We start from the raw sequence: 22,676 nt of genomic DNA, 5'->3' as shown, positions 1-22,676 counted from the left end.
TATTATGAGATTGATTTTAAGTAATACTTGATCATTGCATATTTTGCTTATTGAAATTCTGTAGTATCTGTTGTAATATTACCATTTTCATTTCTGATTCAGTTTATTGGGGTTCTTTCTGTGATAATGGTTTATTGAGGTTATTTATTTTTTCAAAGAACCAACTCTTGCTGACATTGCTCTTTTGAAATTTTTGGAGGATTTCAAGTTCATTACTTTCCACTTTAAATTTTATTATTTCCTCTGTCTGGCTGCTGTGGCAAATCTTGTTAGTCTTTTTCAAATTTCATAAGCTAGGCCATTAAGTTATTTATGTAGGTGCTTTCTTCCTTCATAACTGCTTGCAAATCTATAAATTTTATTTTTACTAATACTTTTCCTATGTCCCACAAATTTTGATATTTAGTGTCTTCATTCTAATTTATTTCCAGAAAAATGTTTATTTCCTCGTTGATTCACTGTTTAGTAGTGAGTACTTTGATTTTCAGGTGTTAAAGTTATTTCTCCATTTCTGATTTTAATTCACTTCTTTTTTTACTTCATCATGAGAAGATAGTGGATACAATTTCTTTCTTATTTTTATGTAGGTATGTTTTGTGGCCCAGTATGTGGTCTGTCTTGGAGAATGTTCTGTATGCATTGGAGAAGAATGTGTATTCAGCTTTTGAAGGCTGAAAAGTCATATATATCTACTAAGCCCCTCTCTTGCAGTTCTTCCATCAAAGCCAGTATATTCTTGTTAAGAATTTGCCTGTTTAATCTATTAAAAGGTGACAGCAGTGTTGTACCCTACAACTAATATGTGTTGCTGTTGATGTCTTTCTTCAAGTCTATTAGCAATTGTTTTAAATTATTTTGCTAGCCTCTCATTGGGTGCATATATGTTTAGGAGTATGATTTCTTCCTGATTACATATCCCTCTATTATTAAGAAATTACCTGCTCTATCTGACAACCTTTATAAGCTTGTGTTGCCTGATATTACTATGGACACCCAGCCTTTCTTTTGTTTTGTTTTGGGCCACACCCAATAATGCTCGGGGGTTACTCCTGGCTATGAACTTAGAAATAGCTCCTAGCTTGGGGAACCATATGGGATGCCATGGGATCAAACCGAGGTCCATCCTGAGTCAGTGTGTGGAAGGCAAATGCCCTACTACTATGCTACTGCACCAGCCCCAACACCCCAGCCTTCTAAGGAAGTTGTGTGCTTCAGAATTGCTTTGCAAACTTTAACTTTGAACCCGTATTTTCTCTGACTATTCAAATGTGTTTCTTGCAGGCAACACAATATTGAATTCAATTTTCTTATTTTGCTACTCTTAATTAGTATATTTTGTGTCTCTTAATTGGCTTAATTAATTCATTGATATTGAAAGAAAAGATTGTTTGGACTTTTGTCCCAACTTTTTATATAAGTTTGGTATGATTGTGGAGTTTGTTTTGTTTTAAAATAGAGCCTTTAGTTCTTTTAAAATTGATTTTTAGTCTGTAAAGTTTCTGAGCTGTTCTTTATCTGTGAAGCTGTACCCATACTTTAAACCTGAATGATAGTCTAGCTGTGTGAAGTATTGTTAGTGAAGCATTATTTCATTGTTTTCTCACTATATCCCACTACTGCCTTCGGTCCTGAAGAGCTTCTTGTGATAGAGCTGCTATAAACTTTAAGAATGTGCTCACTTCGGCCGCACATATACTAAAATAAACTTTAGGGATGTTCCTTTGTGTATATTTTCCTTTTGTTTTAATCTTTCTGCTTTCTTATTCTATCTCTTTTTTATCATTGTAACTAGGATATGCCTTGGGGTGCTTCCATTTGGATCTTTTATAGCTGGTACTCTTCAGACATTTAGGTTGTGGATGCATGAATTCTTCAGCTCTGATAACCTCTCAGCAATGATCTCATTGATTGGATTCATCATAAAGTTTTCATCCTGGCTGTAAGACCCCAATGATTCTTACGCTATTTCTGTTAAACTTATTCCAAAGTTCTATTGTCATCTGTTTATTTTGTGTTTATTTTGAGAGCTTTTTTGTCATCTGTTTGTTTATTTTAATTATCTTTTTCATCTTTTGTTGCTCACCTTTGAGCTCACTTAGCAGCTATTAATCTGCTAGTAAGGCTTTACAGTAATATTTTCATTTAGCCTATCAAGTTGTTCAGTTCTGTTACTTCTGTTTGAAGTTTTTTTTTCATTTCTACTCTCATATCCTCTCGAGTCATAATGGTTGTATGTTTTATGGTTTCTTTGAGTTCTTTGGTATCCTTAACATTTTTCTCTCTCAAGCCTTTATCAGACAGGCTATATAGGTGGCTGATTGTAGTTGCATCTTCAGAACTACCATCTTCAAGGTGGGTAACACAAACCCTGCCACTGCAGCACTTTTTCTGGTGTTGTTTTGTTTTATTTTTTATTTTTTATATTATTTTCTTTTTTTAAATACTTTTTTATTATTTTAATTATGACAACAAAGATGCAAAGAAAGAGGACAGGGTAAAGTTACAGTGGAAGCACAATCACCCATAAACAGAATTCTCGGTAGTCCCATCGATGATAGCCCAGCCTTGAACTTTCAGCCAAAGAACATTAAGAAAAACAAAACTGAACCCATGTACAATACAATTACTTTGTCCCTCAAATCCCCAGTTGTAGTACATACTATTTCTTAGCGACACACAATATAATCTAAAGACATTAGACTTATGTAACTCCTTAAACACTGAGGGCAAAGTACATTTATCTAGTTCCATGCACATGCTTACTAGTTTAAGTTAACCTCAAAGTTTTAGTGGGTTGTTTTTCTTAAGGATTGGAGTCAAGGGAACATAGTAAAAATGGTGTTAGAGTGGCATTTGTTTGCATAGGCCCACCAAAATATAAGGGACATGGAAAGAAAAATTATGGTCTAAATACAAGGAGACCCTACCCCTGAAGTTTCCTGGCACAGGACTCTAGGCTCCAGGCAAACTAGTTTGTCCAATCCAAGTCATCGTCTGTAGTGGCAATACACCTCCATTCCTCACATAGTCTCTGTTGTTGGCATCATGCTTCTGTATTAAAGATCCTGGAGTCTGCATATCCCATATTGCAGTAAGGATGGTACAGAGCATCCTCTTGTTTCACCTCACACTTAAGGGGAAATAGAGAGAACCATGTCCTGTAGAGCAGAAAGTCTCTTTTTAGGAGGTCAATGTCAGACCCTTGGTAGTGTCTTTCCTGGTAGAGGACTGCTTCCAGCTGTTGCTATAAAAGACCTTGGATGTTTCGTAGATAGCTTGCCTGGTTCCGGCGTGAATGGAGGATGCCCATTCTTCTGAGGCCTGTGTCAGGTCATTATATCAATGTTCAGGGTGTATAATACATTGTACTGAGATTTATTAGATAAGAACTTATCTGTATGTATAGTGTTTTCCCATTTTAATGTGTCTATGCAAACAAGGATCAATGTCATGAAGAATTATCGTTGCATCTGGAGGCAATAGGAACAAGACCAGCAATTTCCATGGCATAGTTCAATCATAGGCATTAAACTGGGGGACAGTTCCACCAACAATCCTTACTGAACAGCTTACAAAGAAAAGACAAGATGAAAAGTGGATAGAAACACCATGGTAGAAGAATATATAGAGTTACAACTGTTAAAGAAAATACACATAAAATATTCAAAAGATATATGTGTTCAATATGTGTTCAATTTATGTCCTTCTAAATAGTTCTGGGATTGTTAGATCCACTGTATGTCTTTGGTCTGAGATTAGAACTGTGTGTTACTGAAGTTAAGAAGGGTAAATCTGGGGTACTGATGGTTGGGAGGAGTATATGTTCGCGCAGGGGCACTAGCCGCGGTTTGCAACATGTAGACTGGTATGAAATTGCCAGTGACAGCCTGAGTATAGCTGAGCAGCTATCTGCCACCCCCCAGGTCAAACTCCACCCCCTAAGTCAATCTCTGGAGCCGGCCTGGAAGTGGGGAAAACCCAGGGTGCCCCATCAGATCCTCCCAGGAACCCACCTGGAGATCCGGAGAAAAGAGGGAGAGGGGGGTCGGGTGACCCAGGTCCGGGCTCCCCTACCCTAGGCTGGGCCAAGAGGCCCCTGGCACATATGGAGGTCTGCCAGGGGCCAGCCTGTGCCGGCTGAAAATCCTGCTCCAGGAAGGGCTATATTATTTTCTTTATCCTTTTTCTTCCACTTTTTTCTTTCTTTTCCACTTTTGTGGATATTATTCGGTGATTTTTTTTAGAGTTGATACCAAATTTTTTTGCCTCTTTTCCTTAACCTTTTTACCTCCAACAGAATAGCATCATTTGAATCATTCAGCCTCATAAATTGAGGGGGGGGGAAGAATGATACCAGGACCAGTCATATGAACATGTAGTGTAAATTTAAAAAAATGACCAGACTGGAACACCAAACAGAATAGATACCCAACCTATAACAAGTTGTACGGCAGCGACCATTTGCAGTAGGATTCTGGGGGGTAAAGGAGGAAGATGTGGGAGACATGCTGGAAACAAGAAGTGTAGGGAGGATAACATTGGTGGTGGGAATGCCCTTCATTCATTGTCACTATGTATCATAAATAATTCTATGTAAATGAACTTCAGTCATAATAAAAAAAAGAAAAAAAAAGAACTACCATCTTCATTCACTAAGCATGATAGGGTTTTGCATTGCTTCCCCATTGTGATCTTTGCAGTCTTTTTTTATGTGTTGCAGTGGGTCTCACTTGATGAAAAGAAATGTGTGGCTTTGGAGCAAAGTGGATCACACTGATATGAAGTGAAAATGTTTTATGAGTTAAAGAGAACGCTATACCAGAGTGTTTGTCAACCTCAGTTTCTTAAAACTATGCCACACCCGGCAGCACTCCTAGCTCTACTCTCAGAAATCACTCCTGGCAGCCTCAGGGGATCATATGGGATGCCGGGATTCAAACCAATGACCTTCTGCATGAAAGGAAAATGCCTTACCTCCATGCTATCTCTCTGGCCCCTATGTCTAAATTTTTGTTAAATAACCTTTATTACCAGAATTATTAATAGTTGTTTTAGGTATAGATACAATATTTCAACCACCTCTAGTGTCAACTCCTAACATCAGGATTCCCATTCTCCATCTTTACTCACTCTTATCCTCTATCTGCCACATTAACAGGGAAAGGGTACAATACAAAATTTGGTTGTTGCAGCTTAGATCTCATATTTTCAGTGTTGTTGAGTTTGTGCTTTGGATTTAGAACTATATCACTCTGCCACATCACCATTGGAACCTAAGCCCCTACCTCTGTTCCCCCTTTATTTTCCTTTCTAATCTTCTTCCTTACTGTCTTGGTTTCTTTTTTCTCTCTAAACTTTTGGATTGTTATCTAGGTATTCAGTTATTCTATGTCATTAAGTGAGATCATACTGTGTTTGTCTTTCTTCTTCTGGCTTACTTTAACATTATACTCTCCAGTTCCAACCAGATTGCAACAAATTGCTTGTTTACATAATTTCTTTCAGCTTCATAGTATTCCATCATGTATATACCATATACACATTTTCATAATCTATTCATCTGTGGTAACCCACATTTTAAGGAGCTAAGACCTAGAACAATTTTTCACAGTTTGGGTGATACAGTAATCTGGGGAGGGGGCACTCAAATTATACAGAGCTTTTAATAACTTCAGGTTATATTAGAGATCACATTCTGTCTGCTTGTTTCAAGAAAATAGATTTTTCAGGAGGGTGCTGAGTAATTATTTTTCAAAAAAGGCATTAGGAAACCAAATAAGGCTGGAAAATTGTTGTCTACATCAAAGTCATCTGTAGCTAAATACACAGGAAACACACTGCTTTCTCCAAATCAGAAGAAGCTTCTTTCTTTCACCCATCTATTTTCATATATAAAGACCCTCCTAGGCTTGATTAGCATTAGATAGGTACTTTTTTGCATTAGAATAATTAATTTTATTGAAGGAGGATATTAACTCTGAGGAAATGGGATGAGAAAGGAGGGTGAGAAAATGAGGGAAAAAATAGCAAAAAGACAGAAACTTTGTGTCCTAGAAAAGGCACCCCAGGATGGAGTACTGTAAAGGAAAGGGTATACTGCCAGAGTTGGGTGTTATGATTTCTAAGTGGGGTGCTCCACGCTGTTTTAAGAAGCAGTCTTGGCACGAGGCTCTCCACAGAGGTGGGCTTAAGAGAAAGGTTTTCTGTCCAGGTCTTGTCTCATTAGGCCTAATTTCCAGTTAAACTCTTCATTGAGGGCTCTGCAATGGGCTGGGTTTTGAGACCTATTGAGTTAGTGTCTCAGGTTGTCTTGACTGACGCCTTCAGATTTGGGCTTTAGAGCTTGGATAGAGCATAAAGTTCCACCTTGGTTTTATGTTTGTTTGTTTTTCTCCTGAATCCCTTTGCCAAGAGGGTTCAGGGAGATGAAATGAAGGTATGTCAATGTTGGTTACCATGACCTGACAGTGGCCATTTTGCAATAGCTTCTCTGCCATTTTCCAGTTTTGCACCTGCAAACTGCCTATGTGCTGTTTTGCTACAAAGCCCCTGAGCCAGCAGGAAAAAAGCAACCACAAAAGTAATAAGTAACTTTTTAGCCCAGGGGAAAGGAACACAGCCTGGTAGCACTCCCAGGAATGAAGCTATACTCCCCTGGCCCGCATACTTGAGTTAACAAAGTATTCATTATTGTTCTGTGCAACATTGTTTTTACAAAGTTATTTCTTTTTTTCTTTTTTTTTTTTTGTGGTTTTTGGGTCACACCCGGCAGTGCTCAGGGGTTACTCCTGGCTCCACGCTCAGAAATTGCTCCTGGCAGGCACGGGGGACCATATGAGGCGCCGGGATTCGAACCGATGATCTCCTGCATGAAAGGCAAACGCCTTACCTCCATGCTATCTCTCCGGCCCCTTTACAAAGTTATTTCTTAAGAACTTGCCCCACCATAAATCTGTTAAGAGCTCGGGAATGTGGTCAGCAGACCCTACCCAGGGTCACAGAGCGTTTAAATGGAAACTGCTAATCTAGCATGACTTGCATGTTGTTTTGCACCCTGCCCCACTGCCCACTTTCCATATTTGGGGAATGATGTTATTTTCTTTGTTCCACCCAACCTGTGCTGTGTTTATACCTTATTTGGAATAATGGAGTGGCTTGCGTGCAAAAAGAATGATTGACGTTACCTTTTGCCTGCCCCTCTTTACCTTGTCTATATAAGAGGATGCAAAATCACATTAAAGGGCCATTGAACGGTTTTTCTGTCTTGGGTCATTTGTTATTAACCTCTCTTAGATTTCTTACAGGTGTGGTTGTGATCTGAGCCTCGCAAAATAAAGGTGCGGCTGTCCATAGGCCTCTCATCTACTCTCCGCTGGTCGGGCCCCTTCGGGGGGCTTACCGGACACCCGCATGTCAAGGCAACCTTCCTCCCCACATGGCAGAGATCCTGCAGGGTCTAACTCTATTGACAAATTCTCAGATATCTTCACAAACATGCAACTGCTTATTCTGAACCAGTTAGCTTATAAAAGTATAAATTAGGGGTTGATTTTATAGAGGCTTTCAGATGAAGTTGTGCATCCCATTACTAATGGTTTCTGTTAACTCCTTTGGCCATTCCCCCCAGGTGGATTGACTTTGGTCAATCCTACAGGGAGGACAGTAGGTGGCTTACAGGACTTGAGGCTGAAAGCACCATGAGCCCAAGATTTTCTTGTTTAAGTCTGTATTTTTCTTTTTCTTTTTGGCTATACTATATAGTATATATACATATATACATATATACATACATATGTATACATACATATATATATACATATATATGTTTTGGCCATTACTATATTAGGCTAGCACATCCCCCAGTCTGTCTTTTTTTCTTAATTCTTATGGTGCCCCTGCTTCAGACCCAATTGACCAGGAGTTGGATTGTGGCAAGTGGAGCCACTATAGTCATATACAATTTTTTATTTTGTTTTGGGTCATACCTGGCGGTGCTCAGGGTTTCCTCCTGGCTGTCTCCTCAGAAATAGCTCCTGGCAGGCACGGGGGACCATAAGGGACACCGGGGTTCAAACCAACCACCTTAGGTCCTGGATCAGCTGCTTGCAAGGCAAACACAGCTTGCTATCTCTCTGGGCCCATTATCTGCAAATTTTATTAATAAAATAATATTAGGAGATGGAGCCGTGGTGTGGAGTGGTAAGGCATCTACCTTGCCAGCGCTAACCTAGAACAGACTGCGGTTAAATCCCCCTGCTCCCCATATGGTCCCCCAAGCCAGGAGCGATTTCTCAGCACATAGCCAGGAGTAATGCCTGAGCATCATCGGGTGTGGTCCCCCCCAAGCTGGAATCAACTTGACTGAAAATGTGAAGGACCTATACAAAGAAAAATATAAAACTCTGCTCCAAGAAATAAGAGAGGACACGCGGAAATGGAAACACATACCCTGCTCAAGGATTGGCAGGATTAACATCATCAAAATGGCAATACTCCCCAAGGCATTGCACAGATTTAATGCAATCCCTCTAAAGATACTCATGACATTCTTCAAAGGAGTGGATCAGGCACTTTTGAAATTCATTTGGAATAAACACCCTAGAATAGCTAAAACAATCATTGGGAAAAAATATGGGAGGAATTACTTTCCCCAACTTTAAACTTTACTATAAAGCAATAGTTATCAAAACAGCATGGTATTGGAATAAGGACAGGCCCTCAGATCAGTGGAATAAGCTTGAATACTCAGAGAATGTTCCACAGACATACAATCACCTAATTTTTGATAAAGGAGGAAGAAATCCTAAATGGAGGAAAGACAACAAGTGGTGTTGGCACAACTGGCTATCCACTTGGAAAAAATTGAACTTAGACCCCCAGCTAACATCATGTACGAAGGTTAAATCCAAATGGATGAAAAACCTCGATATCAGACCCAAAACCATAAGATATATAGAACAACACATAGATAAAATACTCCAGGACATTGAGACTAAAGGCATCTTCAAAGAGGAAATAGCACTCTCCAAGCAAGTGAAAGCAGAGATTAACAGATGGGAATATATTAAACTGAGAAGCTTCTGCACCTCAAAAAAAATAGCTCCCAGAATACAAGAGCCCCCCACTGAGTGGGAGAAACTATTCACCCAATACCCATCAGACAAGGGGCTAATCTTCAAAATATATAAGGCACTGACAGAACTTTACAAGAAAAAACATCTAATCCTATCAAAAAAAACGGGGAGAAGAAATGGACAGACACTTTGACAAAGAAGAAATACAAATGGCCAAAAGACACATGAAAAAGTGCTTCACATCACTAGTCATCAGAGAGATGCAAATCAAAACAACTATGAGGTACCACCTCACATCCTAGAGATTGGCACACACCACAAAGAATGAGAACAAGCAGTGTTGGCGGGGATGTGGAGAGAAAGGAACTCTTATTCACTGCTGGTGGGAATGTCATCTAGTTCAACCTTTATGAAAAGTAATATGGAGATTCCTCCAAAAACTGGAAATCGTTCTCCCATATGACCCAGCTATACCACTCCTAGGAATATACCCTTGGAACACAAAAATACAATACAAAAATCCCTTCCTTTCATCTATATTCATTGCAGCACTATTTACCATAGCAAGACTTTGGAAACAGCCAAGATGCCCTTCAACAGACGAATGGCTAAAGAAACTGTGGCACACATACACAATGGAATATCATGCAGCCATCAGAAGAGATGAAGTCATTAAATTTTCCTATACATGGATGTACATGGAATCTATCATGCTGAGTAAAATAAGTCAGAGAGAGAGAGAGAGAAAGACACAGAATGGTCTCACTCATCTATGGGTTTTAAGAAAAATGAAAGACATTCTTGCAATAATAACTTTCAGACACAAAAGAGAAAAGAGCTGGAAGTTCCAGCTCACCTCATGAAGCTCACCACAAACAGGGATGAGTTTATTTAGAGAAATAACTACGTTTTGAACTATCCTAATAAAGAGAATGTACGAGGGAAATAGAAAGCCTGTCTAGAGTACAGGCGGGAGTTCGGTGGGGAGGAGGGAGATTTGGGACATTGGTGATGGGAATGTTGCACTGGTGATGGGTGGTGTTCTTTACATGACTGAAAGCCAAACACAATCATGTGTGTAATAAAGTTGTTTAAATTAAAAAAAAAAAAAGGAATATCATCACCAAAAAACTGGCTGGGCAAATATTCTTCAGTGTCTTGCTTTCAAAACTAACTAACTTTTACTAACTTGATGATTAATATAATCACAAAAATGGTATTTGTATATTCTATTATTAAATGTTGAATAATTTTTTAATGTTCTCCTAATCTATAATGCTAAAAGAAGGCTGGTTCCTTTATTATGTGGATCAGAATCGTTACCATATTTTCCGGGTGTAAGACGACTTTTGAAACAAAAAAAAAGTCAACCGAAAATCAGGGGTTGTCTTATACGCCAAGTATATCCCGAAAAATGTTTCAATATGCTACTAAACGAAAATTGTCTGAATATTGCCACAAAACGAATTTTCCAACTTGATCCTGCACCAATAACCGCAAGGCTGCTCGGACCACCTCTCTAACTCAGCCAATCCAAGCAGGCTTTTTACGCATGCAAATTAGACAATGTTCTAGACCCGAATCTACACTGTGAAAAGCCTGCTCAGAATGGCCAGTCAGAGAGGAAGTCTATTACAGTATAACCTTTGAACCTTTGCTTGTTGTGATTGGTTCACTGTGGTACATACGGTTGCAGTACAGGAACGTTCTGTCTGACACAGCGAATATAGGCCTAAACCTATGTTTTAACTGCAAAATTAGGGGGTCGTCTTATATGCTGGCAAGTACAGTATTCCAATTTTGCAAATGAATTCACGAAGAGGCCAATACTCATTTTTTATAATGTAGCATCCAACCACAGTCTCTTAGATGTAGATTATCATTTGTGTGAGATAAATTCTATTGAGACAAATTCAAATCCATAAAAAATGTTTCAGACGTAGTCAATTAGAAGTGGTCTATGTAACTTCTATGCAGTAAAGATATTTGCGAAGTTAGTCGTGAGAAGATAGACTAAAGGTTTATTTCCTTGTTCTCACTAAATATAACTAAGAACTCTGTGTACTATTTATTTATATTTACATCATATAAGGACAAACATAAGAAGACTCTGAATGTCATAATAGATGAATAAGATTGACTAGATATGGAATTTGGTCCTTAAGGAATGAAAGGATAGTGAGTTCCCTGCATTTCCTGTATCCCTCTTATATCTCAGATTTGGGGTGCATGCCAGTTTACCTGAAAATACTTACTGGCACAAACATTGAAAATTCCCTGAGGAAAAGCTATTTTCAAAATGAAGGTAGAGATTTATCATGGCCATCAAATTTAAGAGCTAACACTGTAAAGATATCTTCTTTCCAGACAGACATATAAATTTAATGAAATGCCTATTGAAATTCCAGCAAAATTGTGTTGAGAGACAAGAGTGTTCTAAATTTGTATGGAAAATAAAATTCACTGGATTAGCTCAAACAAAAAGAAAAAGAAAAAAAAAAGAAAATGTGTCTAATGCTGAGGGAGTAGTTTCATTTTATCTTTAGTCTTTTGGACACAATAATAAGAAATTTATTCTCAGCCCAAATCAAAGCTGAGTCTTCTCAAGGGGATTCCTATTCCAAGTCTCATAACTTGGAATCTTTGTTTTTGGTTGGCTTCTTGGAGCACTCAAGCAGTGTCCCATAATTTGGTTTTGACTATTTTATAATATCATTCCTAATCCATGCTAGTGCTTCATTTGTTCATTGCTATTGGGCAAACATAAAGAGATAAATGAAATAGCAGATTGCTTTAAGAGTAACAGGAAGTATAAAGAATATGTAGTTAGTAAGATTGTATATCATTTTTGTGTACAACTACACACCTATTCAAAATGTATGTTACTATATCACACCTACCACAAATATGCCAGTATATCTCTACCACACTCCACTGAACCCATTCTAATTTATCCTTTCAACACACTCTCTAACTGGTAATCTCAGAGCTATGATCAGAATTCTATGGTAAGGTTTTGTTGTTTGCCTTGTTTACCATATATACTAGAGTATAAGCCAACCAGAGTATCAGCTGACGCCCCCCCCCCCAATTTTACCCTGAAAGTTGGGGAAACTTAGTGACTTAAGTATAAACTGAGATGGAAAATGCAGCAACCAGTGGTAAATTTCAAAAATAAAAATATATACCCAAAACAATTACAATAATTGAGGAATCAGTAGGTTAAATTTTTTTCCTTTTTTTTTTTTGGTTAAATTTTTTTCAATATTTATTGCTAAAGAAAAACTGTAAACTAGCAATGATAACTTTAAAACTTTATTTATTTTAAATATATATAAAATCTTTATTTAAGCACTATGATTACAAACATGTTTGTAGTTGGGTTTCAGTCATAAACAGAACACCCCCCCTTCACCATTGCAACATTCCCATCACCAATGTCATGATAGTTGTTAGTGTAGTTATTTCTCTAACTGCACCACAATTCTTTGTGGTGATCTTCATATTGTGAGCCGGTCCTTCTGGCCCTCATCTCTATTGTCTTTGAGGACTACTACAATAATGTCTTTAATTTTTCTTAAAACCCATAGATGAGTGAGACTTCTGTATCTTTCTCCCTCTGACTTATTTAACTCAGCATAATAGAGTCCATATATATCCATGTATAAAAAAAGTTCATGACTTCATCTCTCCTGACAGCTGCATAATATTCCATTGTGTATAGGTACCAGTTTCTTAAGCCAACTTTAAAACTTTAAATAAAGTGCAGAAAACCATAGCTTAAAGGGTAATCAAGCTAAATCACAAATGTTGAAATCCTTCAAAACTGTATCTCTCATCATCATCATCTGTATGTCCAAACAGAACTTCAGCTGTATCTGATGTGAGGGTATCAGCATAAACATTCTCATTATCACTATGTTTGCAGATATCATTATCATTGCTGTCGATCTCATACAAAGCACAGAATATTGTGGTTGAAATAATTCAGTGGCATACAGTTCAGTTGAGCCACCTACCACTTCAGCTCAGCCGTGACTTGTGGACTGAGCTGAAGCACCATCCCCTCCAGCTCATGGCAGAAGACTGGAGACTATGTGCATTTGATTAATCTGTATGACTCGAGTATGAATGGTACTTGCTTTGCCACTTTATATGCCATGTATGAATGAGATGATCTGCCATTTATCTTTTTTCCATCTGACTTATTTTGCTTATTATTCTAATTCATCTATGTTCTCTACAAAAGACGAGTTAATTTTTCCCACTGCTGTATACTGTGTATATATGTGTGAACTATACACACTGAACTTTTTTTTAAATTTTTATTGTGACCAAATTGCATTACAAATCTTTCACTGCATCATTTATGGTACATAGTGACAATGAATGAGGATCATTCCCACCACCAGTGCTGTCCTCCCTCCTCCCCTGTTCCCAGTATGCATCCCATATCTCCCTCCTTTACCCCCCAGAATGCTAGTGCAACTGGTCTCCACTTTACAGCTTGTTGTAGATTGAGCATCCATTCCACCTTCATTGGAGATTAAAAGGATAAGAAAAAAGGGAGAAAAAATTTGGTGACAACTACCAAAAAAAGAAAGAAGAGAGAGAAAAAAGAAAAGAAAAATGGAAGAAGAAAGAAAAATAAAAGGACCCGGCAAATAAAATAGAAATAAATCTCTAAATAATAACCACAAGATTGAAAAAGAAAGAGAAAAGTTGAAGAAAAAAGAGAAGGAAAATAAAGTCAAAAGCTAACAAATCAAAACAAAAGAAGAAAAAGTATGGGTACTGGAGTGGCAGGGTTTGGCATTCCCCACACTTTTTTTTTCTTTTGCATAGGCACAGTAAGCATTGGGGAAGAAAGGGAATTCTTTGGCTTAAGAGATTCAGGGTTTCTCCATCCTTGAAGCATACCATCATGGGATCAACCCCTGGCTCCATATATACTCATAACCCCATCCCAAAGGCTTTTTTGTGATGCCAGGAAAGTTTCCTCTTGGTTGTGTGTGAGAAAATCAAGCCACACACTGGACTTTACCCACTCTGGTGATTGGGTACTTTGGTTGTTTCCACATCACGACTTTTAAAAATCCTGTAATTAACAATATATTTAATATTATTCGATTATATGAGTGAGTATGTGTTTTATAGAAATGAGGTGGAATAGCTGGGTGATATAGTATATATATAGTTTTAACAGGGAAATATCCTTGATAACTCATAGTAACTTTCTCATATGCTGTCAGGTTCTCATATGCTTACAAAAATATACTGTTCTTCAAAAATGACAGTCTGTATTGCTTATCTTTATAATCTAAATATACAGTGTTTTTCTCAATTTCATGTTCTTCTACCTGCCATAACTTCTCCAGACAAGTAAAATGAGTTGAAAACAACCTACATATGTGAGAAGTCTACATAAATACATAAAATAGTATTAGAAGTTGGTAAAAATACATGTACTAGGATGATAATATACCCCAATTTCATAGGAACAGAGTCTTCTGTGTTTGATATGTTTCCAAACCTATATAAATACAAAACTATGTTATTTGGCAGTTAATCTATATATTTTTACTTTATTTAAAATGTATCACAGAGTTGACATAGGTGACAATAATACATTTGTTTCCAGATAAATTAAAGCAAGTTTCTTAAATAAAAATAGAAATAAAAAGTATAAAGAAGAAAAAGTTTTAAAAAATAAAGATAAGAGAAAAATACAGAAGCAAGCACATTTGTGAATATTGTTTCTACAATGAAGTTATTAATACAATGGCAGAAGGTTTAGTCAGCTCTTGTTAACTGTTCATCCTATTAAATTGATGTGTTCTTATAGGGATGACATTAAACAAATGAACTTGTCCAGAAATTCAAATCCCTGGTACTAAACTGCAGCTTTTAGGGATAAGTTCTCATCTGCCAGGCTTCCCAGAATAAGGAAGATACTGGGGTGTGGGGGAATGCATACACTCACTCCAAGAAGCCATTGCACCTGAAGTTTGATTAGAGTGGTGTCCCCAAAGGAAATTATAGAGGGATGATGAGGCAGAGCCATCTCTTACTGCCATGTCCAACCTGGTCAAACCCTGTGGCCTAAGACACGGCTACTCCATCCACTCACGGCCTCCCTTCTTCTATTAGAGAAGAAAGGGGGAGATGTTGGCTACCGTGACTTGACAGTGGCCATTTTTGCAGAAGCCTCTCTGCCATTTTCCAGTCCTACGTGCTGTTTGCTACAAGGCCTCTGAGCCTGCAGGAAAAATGCAGCCACAAAAAGTAATAAATAACATTGTAGCCCAGAGAAGAGGAACACGGCCTGGTACCAGGAATGAAGTTATACTCCCACATTCTCAAGTTAACAAGGCATTCATTATTGTTTTTGTGCAACATTGTTTTTATAAAGTTATTTTCTGAGAACTAGCCCCACCATAAATCTGTTAAGAGTTTTGGAATGTAGTTAGGCAGCCCCTACACAAGGTTACAATGTGTTTCCATGGAAACTGCTAATTAAGCATGATTGACATTGCCTTTTGCCTGCCCCCTTCACCTTCCCTATATAAGAAGGTACTGAACCAAATTAAAGGCCTTTGAACAGAATTCCTGTCTTGGGTCGTTTCTACTAACCTCTCTCAGATTTTTTCAAGGTGTGGCTGTGTGATCTGAGCTCTGCAAAATAAAGGTGCGGTTGTTCGTGAGCCTCTCGACTACTCTCCGCTGGCCGGGCCCCTCCGGGGGGGGCTTGCAGGACACCCGCAATTTTGGATGATGGAGGCAGCAGGATTGGGATGGGACTTTACCCCTCTCCTCCCAAGATGGCCAGCTTTCTGCTGCATGGCCAGTGTACCGTGATTTTTTAATGGCTTGTTTACAATTCATTTGAGAAAAGAGTGAGTCTATGAAGCTGGCCCAGGTTGAACATGGTGGCTCTGGTTTCAGTTGTCAGGCTTCCCAAAAGAAGGAAGATATGGGAGAGGGTGCCTGCACTCACTCCAGAAAACTCTGGTGATATCAGTTCCCCAAACTAGCATATCTGAAGTTTGGTCAGGAAGGTGTCCGGGAGTTTTAGAGGGTCAGTCATGAGGTGGGGTATCAGGATAATAGTGATTCTGGGTGATGGAAACAGCAGTTGTGGCTTCAGCACGTAGGGCATTAGCCTGTCTTTTCCTCCCAAGATGGCCAGCTTTCTGCTGCATGGCTGCTGTACCAATTATTTTATGGCTTGGTTTACATATTATTTGAGAAAAGAATGAGTCTTTGGAACTGGCCTACCATGCAACTTCATTTGTGCATGTAGTCACCTAATCTGTACCTTTTATTATATCCTCTTTTTAACAGAAGAGGACTTTAATTATCTCCAGTCACAAAGAGATATGGGAATTTGGAGTGCAGTTGGATATTTTTAGTTAGATAATTTAAATGCAAATAATTGAAGTCTGACTAAATGAAAGTCACATAATTAGAATGCATATAATTTAATTTCTACTGCATTCATTAATTCAGTGTGGATGTGACAAGGCTACTTGATGAGTTGTCACAGCTCAATAAAATATAAGCCAATTAATTTTTTCATTATCTTACTATTACATCAACAAAAATGAAGTGTGCATGAATCTATACGCATGAACTGTGTTATATAAATATATATGTATTCGATCAAAATGCAACAAGTACATTTTTATCATAATCTACGTCATTTTCTTTTTTTCCCTTATCTTCTTCAGGGAAACGTCTGTTCATCAGAGCAAACTTGTAAATGGCTTCTTCTACTGAGTACTTGATCTGCCCTGATATGCATGCCTCAATGTCCTCTGAGTTTAGGAGCTGCTTCTGTGGAAATCTTCCAAACCCTGCCAACACTGATCTACATGAAAAACAGGATTTTAGATGAAAGCTGTGGAATTTGTACCAGCAGAGCATTATTACTCTGAAGTCTGCCTCAACCACACAAATTCTATCTTTTCTGGACAAAGGAGTTTTTCGTTGTGAAACACATGCTTTTGGTATGGATACGTATCAATGTAAGAATGTCAGTAGTCCTGAATTCTATGATCTCAAATCCAAATGCTTATGAACTTCTATTTCTGTTTTTCTGTAAACATCTTCAGCACAGAATAAGATGAAGTGGCTGCTCCAGGTATGGAGCTGGGTTGCTGGGCTGGTGGCACTGGAAGCAGGTGGTTGGCAGAGTGTGCTGATTCAAAGGCTCTGCAGCAAGTGCCTAGGTGTGCACCCCAGCATAGCCTTGCACTTTCTGTGCATGCAGCGCCCTTTTTATTATATCCTTTAATAAACATAAACATTACCTGTTTCTCTGAGATCTTTGAGCCACTGTAGCAAATTAACGTAAACTGAGGAAGGGATCATGGGACTTTACTTTTTTTTTTTTGGTTTTTCAAGCCACACCCCTTTGAGGTTCAGGGGTTTCTCCTGGCTAAGCGCTCAGAAGTTGCCCCTGACTTGGGGGGGACCATATGGGACTCCGTGGGATTGAACCGCGATCCTTCCTTGGCTAGCGCTTGCAACCTTACCTCTAGAGCCACCTCGCTGGCCCCGGGACTTTACTTTTTAAGCAAGCAGAATATGAAGTGTTGGTGACTTGGACATCTATTTTTTGTAATTGATATCTGAAGTTCAGTGAAAGCAGTATTATGTTATGGAACTTAGTTTTAAATTGTGGGTTTTGATTTTATCTTAAAATATATAGGCATTGGGGGCCGGGCGGTGGCGCTGGAGGTAAGGTGCCTGCCTTGCCTGCGCTAGCCTAGGACAGACCGCGGTTCGATCCCCCGGCATCCCATATGGTCCCCCAAGAAGCCAGGAGCAACTTCTGAGCGCATAGCCAGGAGTAACCCCTGAGCGTCACAGGGTGTGGCCCCCCCCCAAAAAAAAAATATATATATAGGCATTGGGCCGGGAAGGTGGTGCTAGAGGTAAGATGTCTGCCTTGCAAGCGCTAGCATAGGACAGACCGCGGTTCGATCTCCCGGTGTCCCATATGGTCCCCACAAGCCAGAGGCGATTTCTGAGCGCATAGCCAGGAGTAACTCCTGAGCATCAAATGGGTGTGTCCCAAAAAAAACAAATAAATATATATATGTGTATATATATATATGTATATATATACACACACATATATATGCATTGGGTCCGGAGAGATAGCACAGTGGCGTTTGCCTTGCAAGCAGCCGATCCAGGACCCAAGGTGGTTGGTTCAAATCCTGGTGTCCCATATGGTCCCCCGTGCCTGCCAGGAGCCATTTCTGAGCAGCGAGCCAGGAGTAACCCTGACGCCGTCGGGTGTGCCCCCCCAAAATATATAGGCATAATTAAATTAAGTCATAGAATTTTTATCTGGTATTGCTTGTTGTATGGGGGAGCATATGCAATTTATCAGAAGTGACAGAAGTGAAGTCTGGTTTATGAGTAATAAAGGAAACACCTGGAGGAGAAAGATAAAAAAGGAAATAAATTTTTCATACAGAGGTCGGAAGTATTGGTGTTTTTCAAACCCAGGCCTCTGGCAAACAGTATATTTATACTAACCTCATGTATAACAATAAATGAACTATATCCCATTGTTACTGACTTCTTAGCATGTCTTCAAGGTTTATTCATATGTTAGTATATATTAGTACTTCATTATGTACATATGTTTACATCTTTTCTATTATGCTTTGATCAAACCCAGAGCCTCACATGTGCAAGGCAATGTCATGACATTGAGTTACAGCCCCAGTCTACATATGTATGTGTCTCTAACTGTCTAGCTATCCATTCACCCATTCTTCCAGGTAAATTGAAGTTAGGAATATCTCAGTCCTTTGATATTATCTTCATATCTTGTGTCTCTTAAGCAATTCTCTCATAGTAAAGTTTAATATATGCCAATATATGAATATTTCATTTTCCCCACCTCATCGTTATTTAAATTATGACTAAACTGTTGAGTGTAAATTGGTACCTCATTATGATTTGGCTTTGCATTTCTCTAACATGTATATATGCATATACACATGTATATATAAACCAGCCTTTGTGGGCTGGAGAGGTAGTACAGTGGGTAAGACAGTTACCATTTTACACATCTAGCAGCAGTATATAAATGTGTCGGTATTCCCACATCCTTTCCAATATTTTTTGAAGACGAAGATTTGTTCCACATTCCAAGGGTGCTCAGTAATTACTCCTGGTACTGTACTCAAGGATCAGTTTTGGTAGGCTAGGAGAACCATATGGGCTGTTAGGAATCAAACTCACATCTGCTGTGTGTGAGGCAAGAAAATTACATGCTTTCTATCTATCTAAATCTCTGGTTTATTTTTAAAAATTCATTCTGGGGGTCGAAGAGATGGCATGGAGGTAGGGTATTTGTCTTGCATGCAGAAGGAAGGTGGTTCAAATTCTGGCATCTTATATTGTCTCCCGAGCCTGCCAGGAGTGATTTCTGAGTGTACAGCTGGGATTGATCTCTGAGCACTGCCAGGTATGACCCAAAAGTCAAAAAAAAATTAAATAAAAATTAAAAAAAAGTTTATTCTGATAAGCCTTGTTGCTCTAAAGTAGTATCCACTTTGATTATGCTTTGTATTTTTCTAGTAATTTATGTTATTTAACATCTTTTCATATGCTTGGTTATTTGTGTATTAAAATCCTTTTGTGCATTTTAATTGAACTGTTGTACTGTTGTTGAATTGTAAGAAAGCATTATAGACTCTAGATAGTCAACGTTTTTAGATATATGATTTACAAACATTTCCATTCTGTGGGTTATTTTTTTTAAATTCTTCGGTTTTAAAAAAGTCAGTTATCAATTTGCAATTGCAAATTTGAGCAAAAGGTACAGAGATTTTACATTTTTCTTATACCAACACATTCATAGCCTCCAACATTTTTATCATACCCTATTATAATGGTACTTTTGTTCCAAATGATGACCCTACGCTCACACATCACAATAATTCAAAGTTCAATTTCCCTAATGGTTCAAGTTTGCTTTTGTACATTTTATTTGTTTGGAAAAGTATAGTACTAATGTGGTCTACTTATTATAGTGTCATACAGTGTATTTCCCCAGTCTGTAGTTGTTGTGCTTTGTATATTTGTTTAGATTTTTAATTACTTTATTTTTATACTTTTATCTTATTAAACACCATGGTTTACAAAGTTGCTCATTATACAGTTGTTTTTCTTGACAGTTCCAAAGTTGTTCATGATTGAGTTTCAGGCATACAATGTACAGTACACTTCACCAATCCACATGTCCCATCACTAGGTTCCCTCCTGCTCTCCCCCTTCTTTTTCTACTGCCCGCCTCTGTGACAGACATTTTCTTCCCTCTCTTCTTTTGTTTTCCTTTTAGATACTGTGGTTTGCAATATTGTTACCAAAAAGATATCACATTATTACCTTTTAGTATCCAATTCTTGTGCAGAGTGACCACTACCAACTATCATTGTCATAGTTTTCTACCCTAACTGCACTCCCTACTCTATGTGTCAAGCCTCTTGCGATGGACTATCCTCCTGGCCATTGTCTCTGGATATTATTACCATACTATCTTTTTTTTACATCCCACAAATGAATGTGATCATTCTATATCCCTCTCCTTCTGACTCATTTTGCTCAGCATAATAAGTGAAATAATGCATAAAGAAACTGTGTATTTTGCCTGCCATCCTACTGCAACCACCAATCTGTTTGACAGTATTCATTGTTTCACCATTTCCAGTGTATGTAGCTGAAGGGCAGGTGATTGCAAGATTCACATTGCTTTCAGAACTAGCATAGTGGCTGCAATTTTATGTTTCGTACAAAGATAAAAAATATTGAGTTAAAGGGAGTAAAGGAGGAATAGAAACTGAGAGTAATTGAATGAATTATGTGGTTCTTTTGCTGGTAATATTTGTGCCCAGGGTGGTTAGAACACAAAGTGTGCGTGATCTGCTGCCCAGCTGGACAGTATAGTCCTATCAATCTCACTAATGCAGCCATCAAACTGTACCTGATACTCACTTATCTTCACAGCATGGAAGCTGGTTCCTACCACCATAATTTTCAGGGAGCTGTGGTTGTCAGGATAAAGCTAGGTTATGTTCTTAGCTGGAAAAAAAAGGCATTTTCTATTTCCACTTGAGTTCAGGTTCTTTGTCTTTACACAGCAAAATGTTTTTTAATTATTGTAATGCAGAATGGTGAATTAATATAGTGAAATAATTTTTTATTGTAAGGGTATAATAATTCTAACGAGATCATGGGCTGAGAGGGAAAGAGAAGATAGTCCAGATAGTAAAGGAAATTTTGTACCATTAAACAGTGGTAAAAATTAAACATTATAAATTATAAAATTATTATAAATTAAAAATTATACAATGGTCTGGGGCATATGCAACCCTAGAGTGTAATGATATAAAGTGAAAGAAGGAGAACTATGTATCCTGAATCAGATGTGTGTGACTCCAGAACAAAATACCCGAGTTGCTTTGGAAAGTTTTATTTTATTTTATTTTTTATTTTATTTTATTTTTTATTTTATTTTATACACTTGTGTTATTATTGTTTAGGTTGAATTCTTCATACCAATTATCTGACCATAGTTAAGTACTCAACTTCTCACTGTAGAATTTTCTATAAAATAGGAGTTTAAATTTCAAAAGAGAGGGCTGGACAGAAAAATCAATAGACTGAGGGCATATTTTTAATGCAGAATTCATGTGCTCAATCTCTGTTTCAGCTTGGTCCACTGAACCTAAGTCAGGAGCAGTCCCTAAGCATCACCAGGTTTAGCCCAAAGAAACAAACAAAATTTCACAGAAAATTTTTATAAAGGTATAGAAGGTAAGCAGTGGTGGTATTATGGCACACACAGCTGCCCTTTGAGATTTAGAATATTGATGTCTTTATGTGTTTAGCATAAACATAGTCATAACATAAACATAAGCATAAGCATAGTCAGCTCTCTTATAAATGCTTAATGGTCAAAGTTTTATTATTTTATCCTTTTATTTAAACATCTGGTTATAAAGCTGTTCATGATTGAGTTTCAGTCTTACATTGTACACCATTCTTCACCAGTGCACATTCCTGCCACCCTCCCACTCTCCAACTACCTGCCTCTGAGTCAAGCATTTTACTCTAATTTTTCTTAATCTCTTTTCTCTTTTTATTTCTTACGTTTTCTCTCTTTAGACACTGTGCTTTGCACTATTGTTAATAAATGGATACTGTGCTTATCACTTCATCTATGTTTTGCACCCAAATCTTGTCCGGTGTAATCAGTTTCAATTATCATAATCCTAATCATCCCTACTCTACTCTTTCTTCACTACTCCACTACTTGTGATGAGCACCCTACCATGGACTGGTAGTCATGGCCCTCATCTCTACCTTCTCTGGATAGTATTACTGTATTATCTTTTTTCCACAAATGAGTGAAAATATTTTCTATATATACCTCTATCTCTGCCTCTATCTCTGACTCATTTCACTCAGCATAATACTCTCCATATCCATTCATGAATAAGCAAATTTCAAGATTTTATATTTTCTAACATCTGCATAGTATTCAATTGTGTGGATGTATCCTAGTCTCCATTT

The 22,676-nt window shown here is 38.0% G+C and overlaps 1 protein-coding gene across 1 annotated transcript in view; it reads right to left on the bottom strand.

Moving 5' to 3' along the window:
• Positions 1-20,536, bottom strand: part of CSTF2 (cleavage stimulation factor subunit 2) — a 75,901-nt gene extending 55,365 nt beyond the window's left edge. The window contains exons 1-4 of the mRNA XM_049766923.1: positions 20,490-20,536; positions 16,755-16,944; positions 15,251-15,333; positions 7,400-7,509 (exon numbers count right to left, since the gene is read on the bottom strand). Coding sequence (XP_049622880.1) covers positions 7,400-7,509; positions 15,251-15,333; positions 16,755-16,944; positions 20,490-20,536 — 430 coding nt within the window. The remainder of the gene's footprint in view (positions 1-7,399; positions 7,510-15,250; positions 15,334-16,754; positions 16,945-20,489) is intronic.
• Between the last annotated feature and the right edge of the window lie 2,140 nt (positions 20,537-22,676).

This window comes from Suncus etruscus, chromosome X, assembly GCF_024139225.1.
Source record: "Suncus etruscus isolate mSunEtr1 chromosome X, mSunEtr1.pri.cur, whole genome shotgun sequence".
In the NCBI taxonomy this organism is placed as follows: domain Eukaryota; kingdom Metazoa; phylum Chordata; class Mammalia; order Eulipotyphla; family Soricidae; genus Suncus; species Suncus etruscus.
The sequence above is the reverse complement of the archived record's forward strand: the minus strand, read 5'-3'. Positions and strand labels throughout refer to the sequence as shown.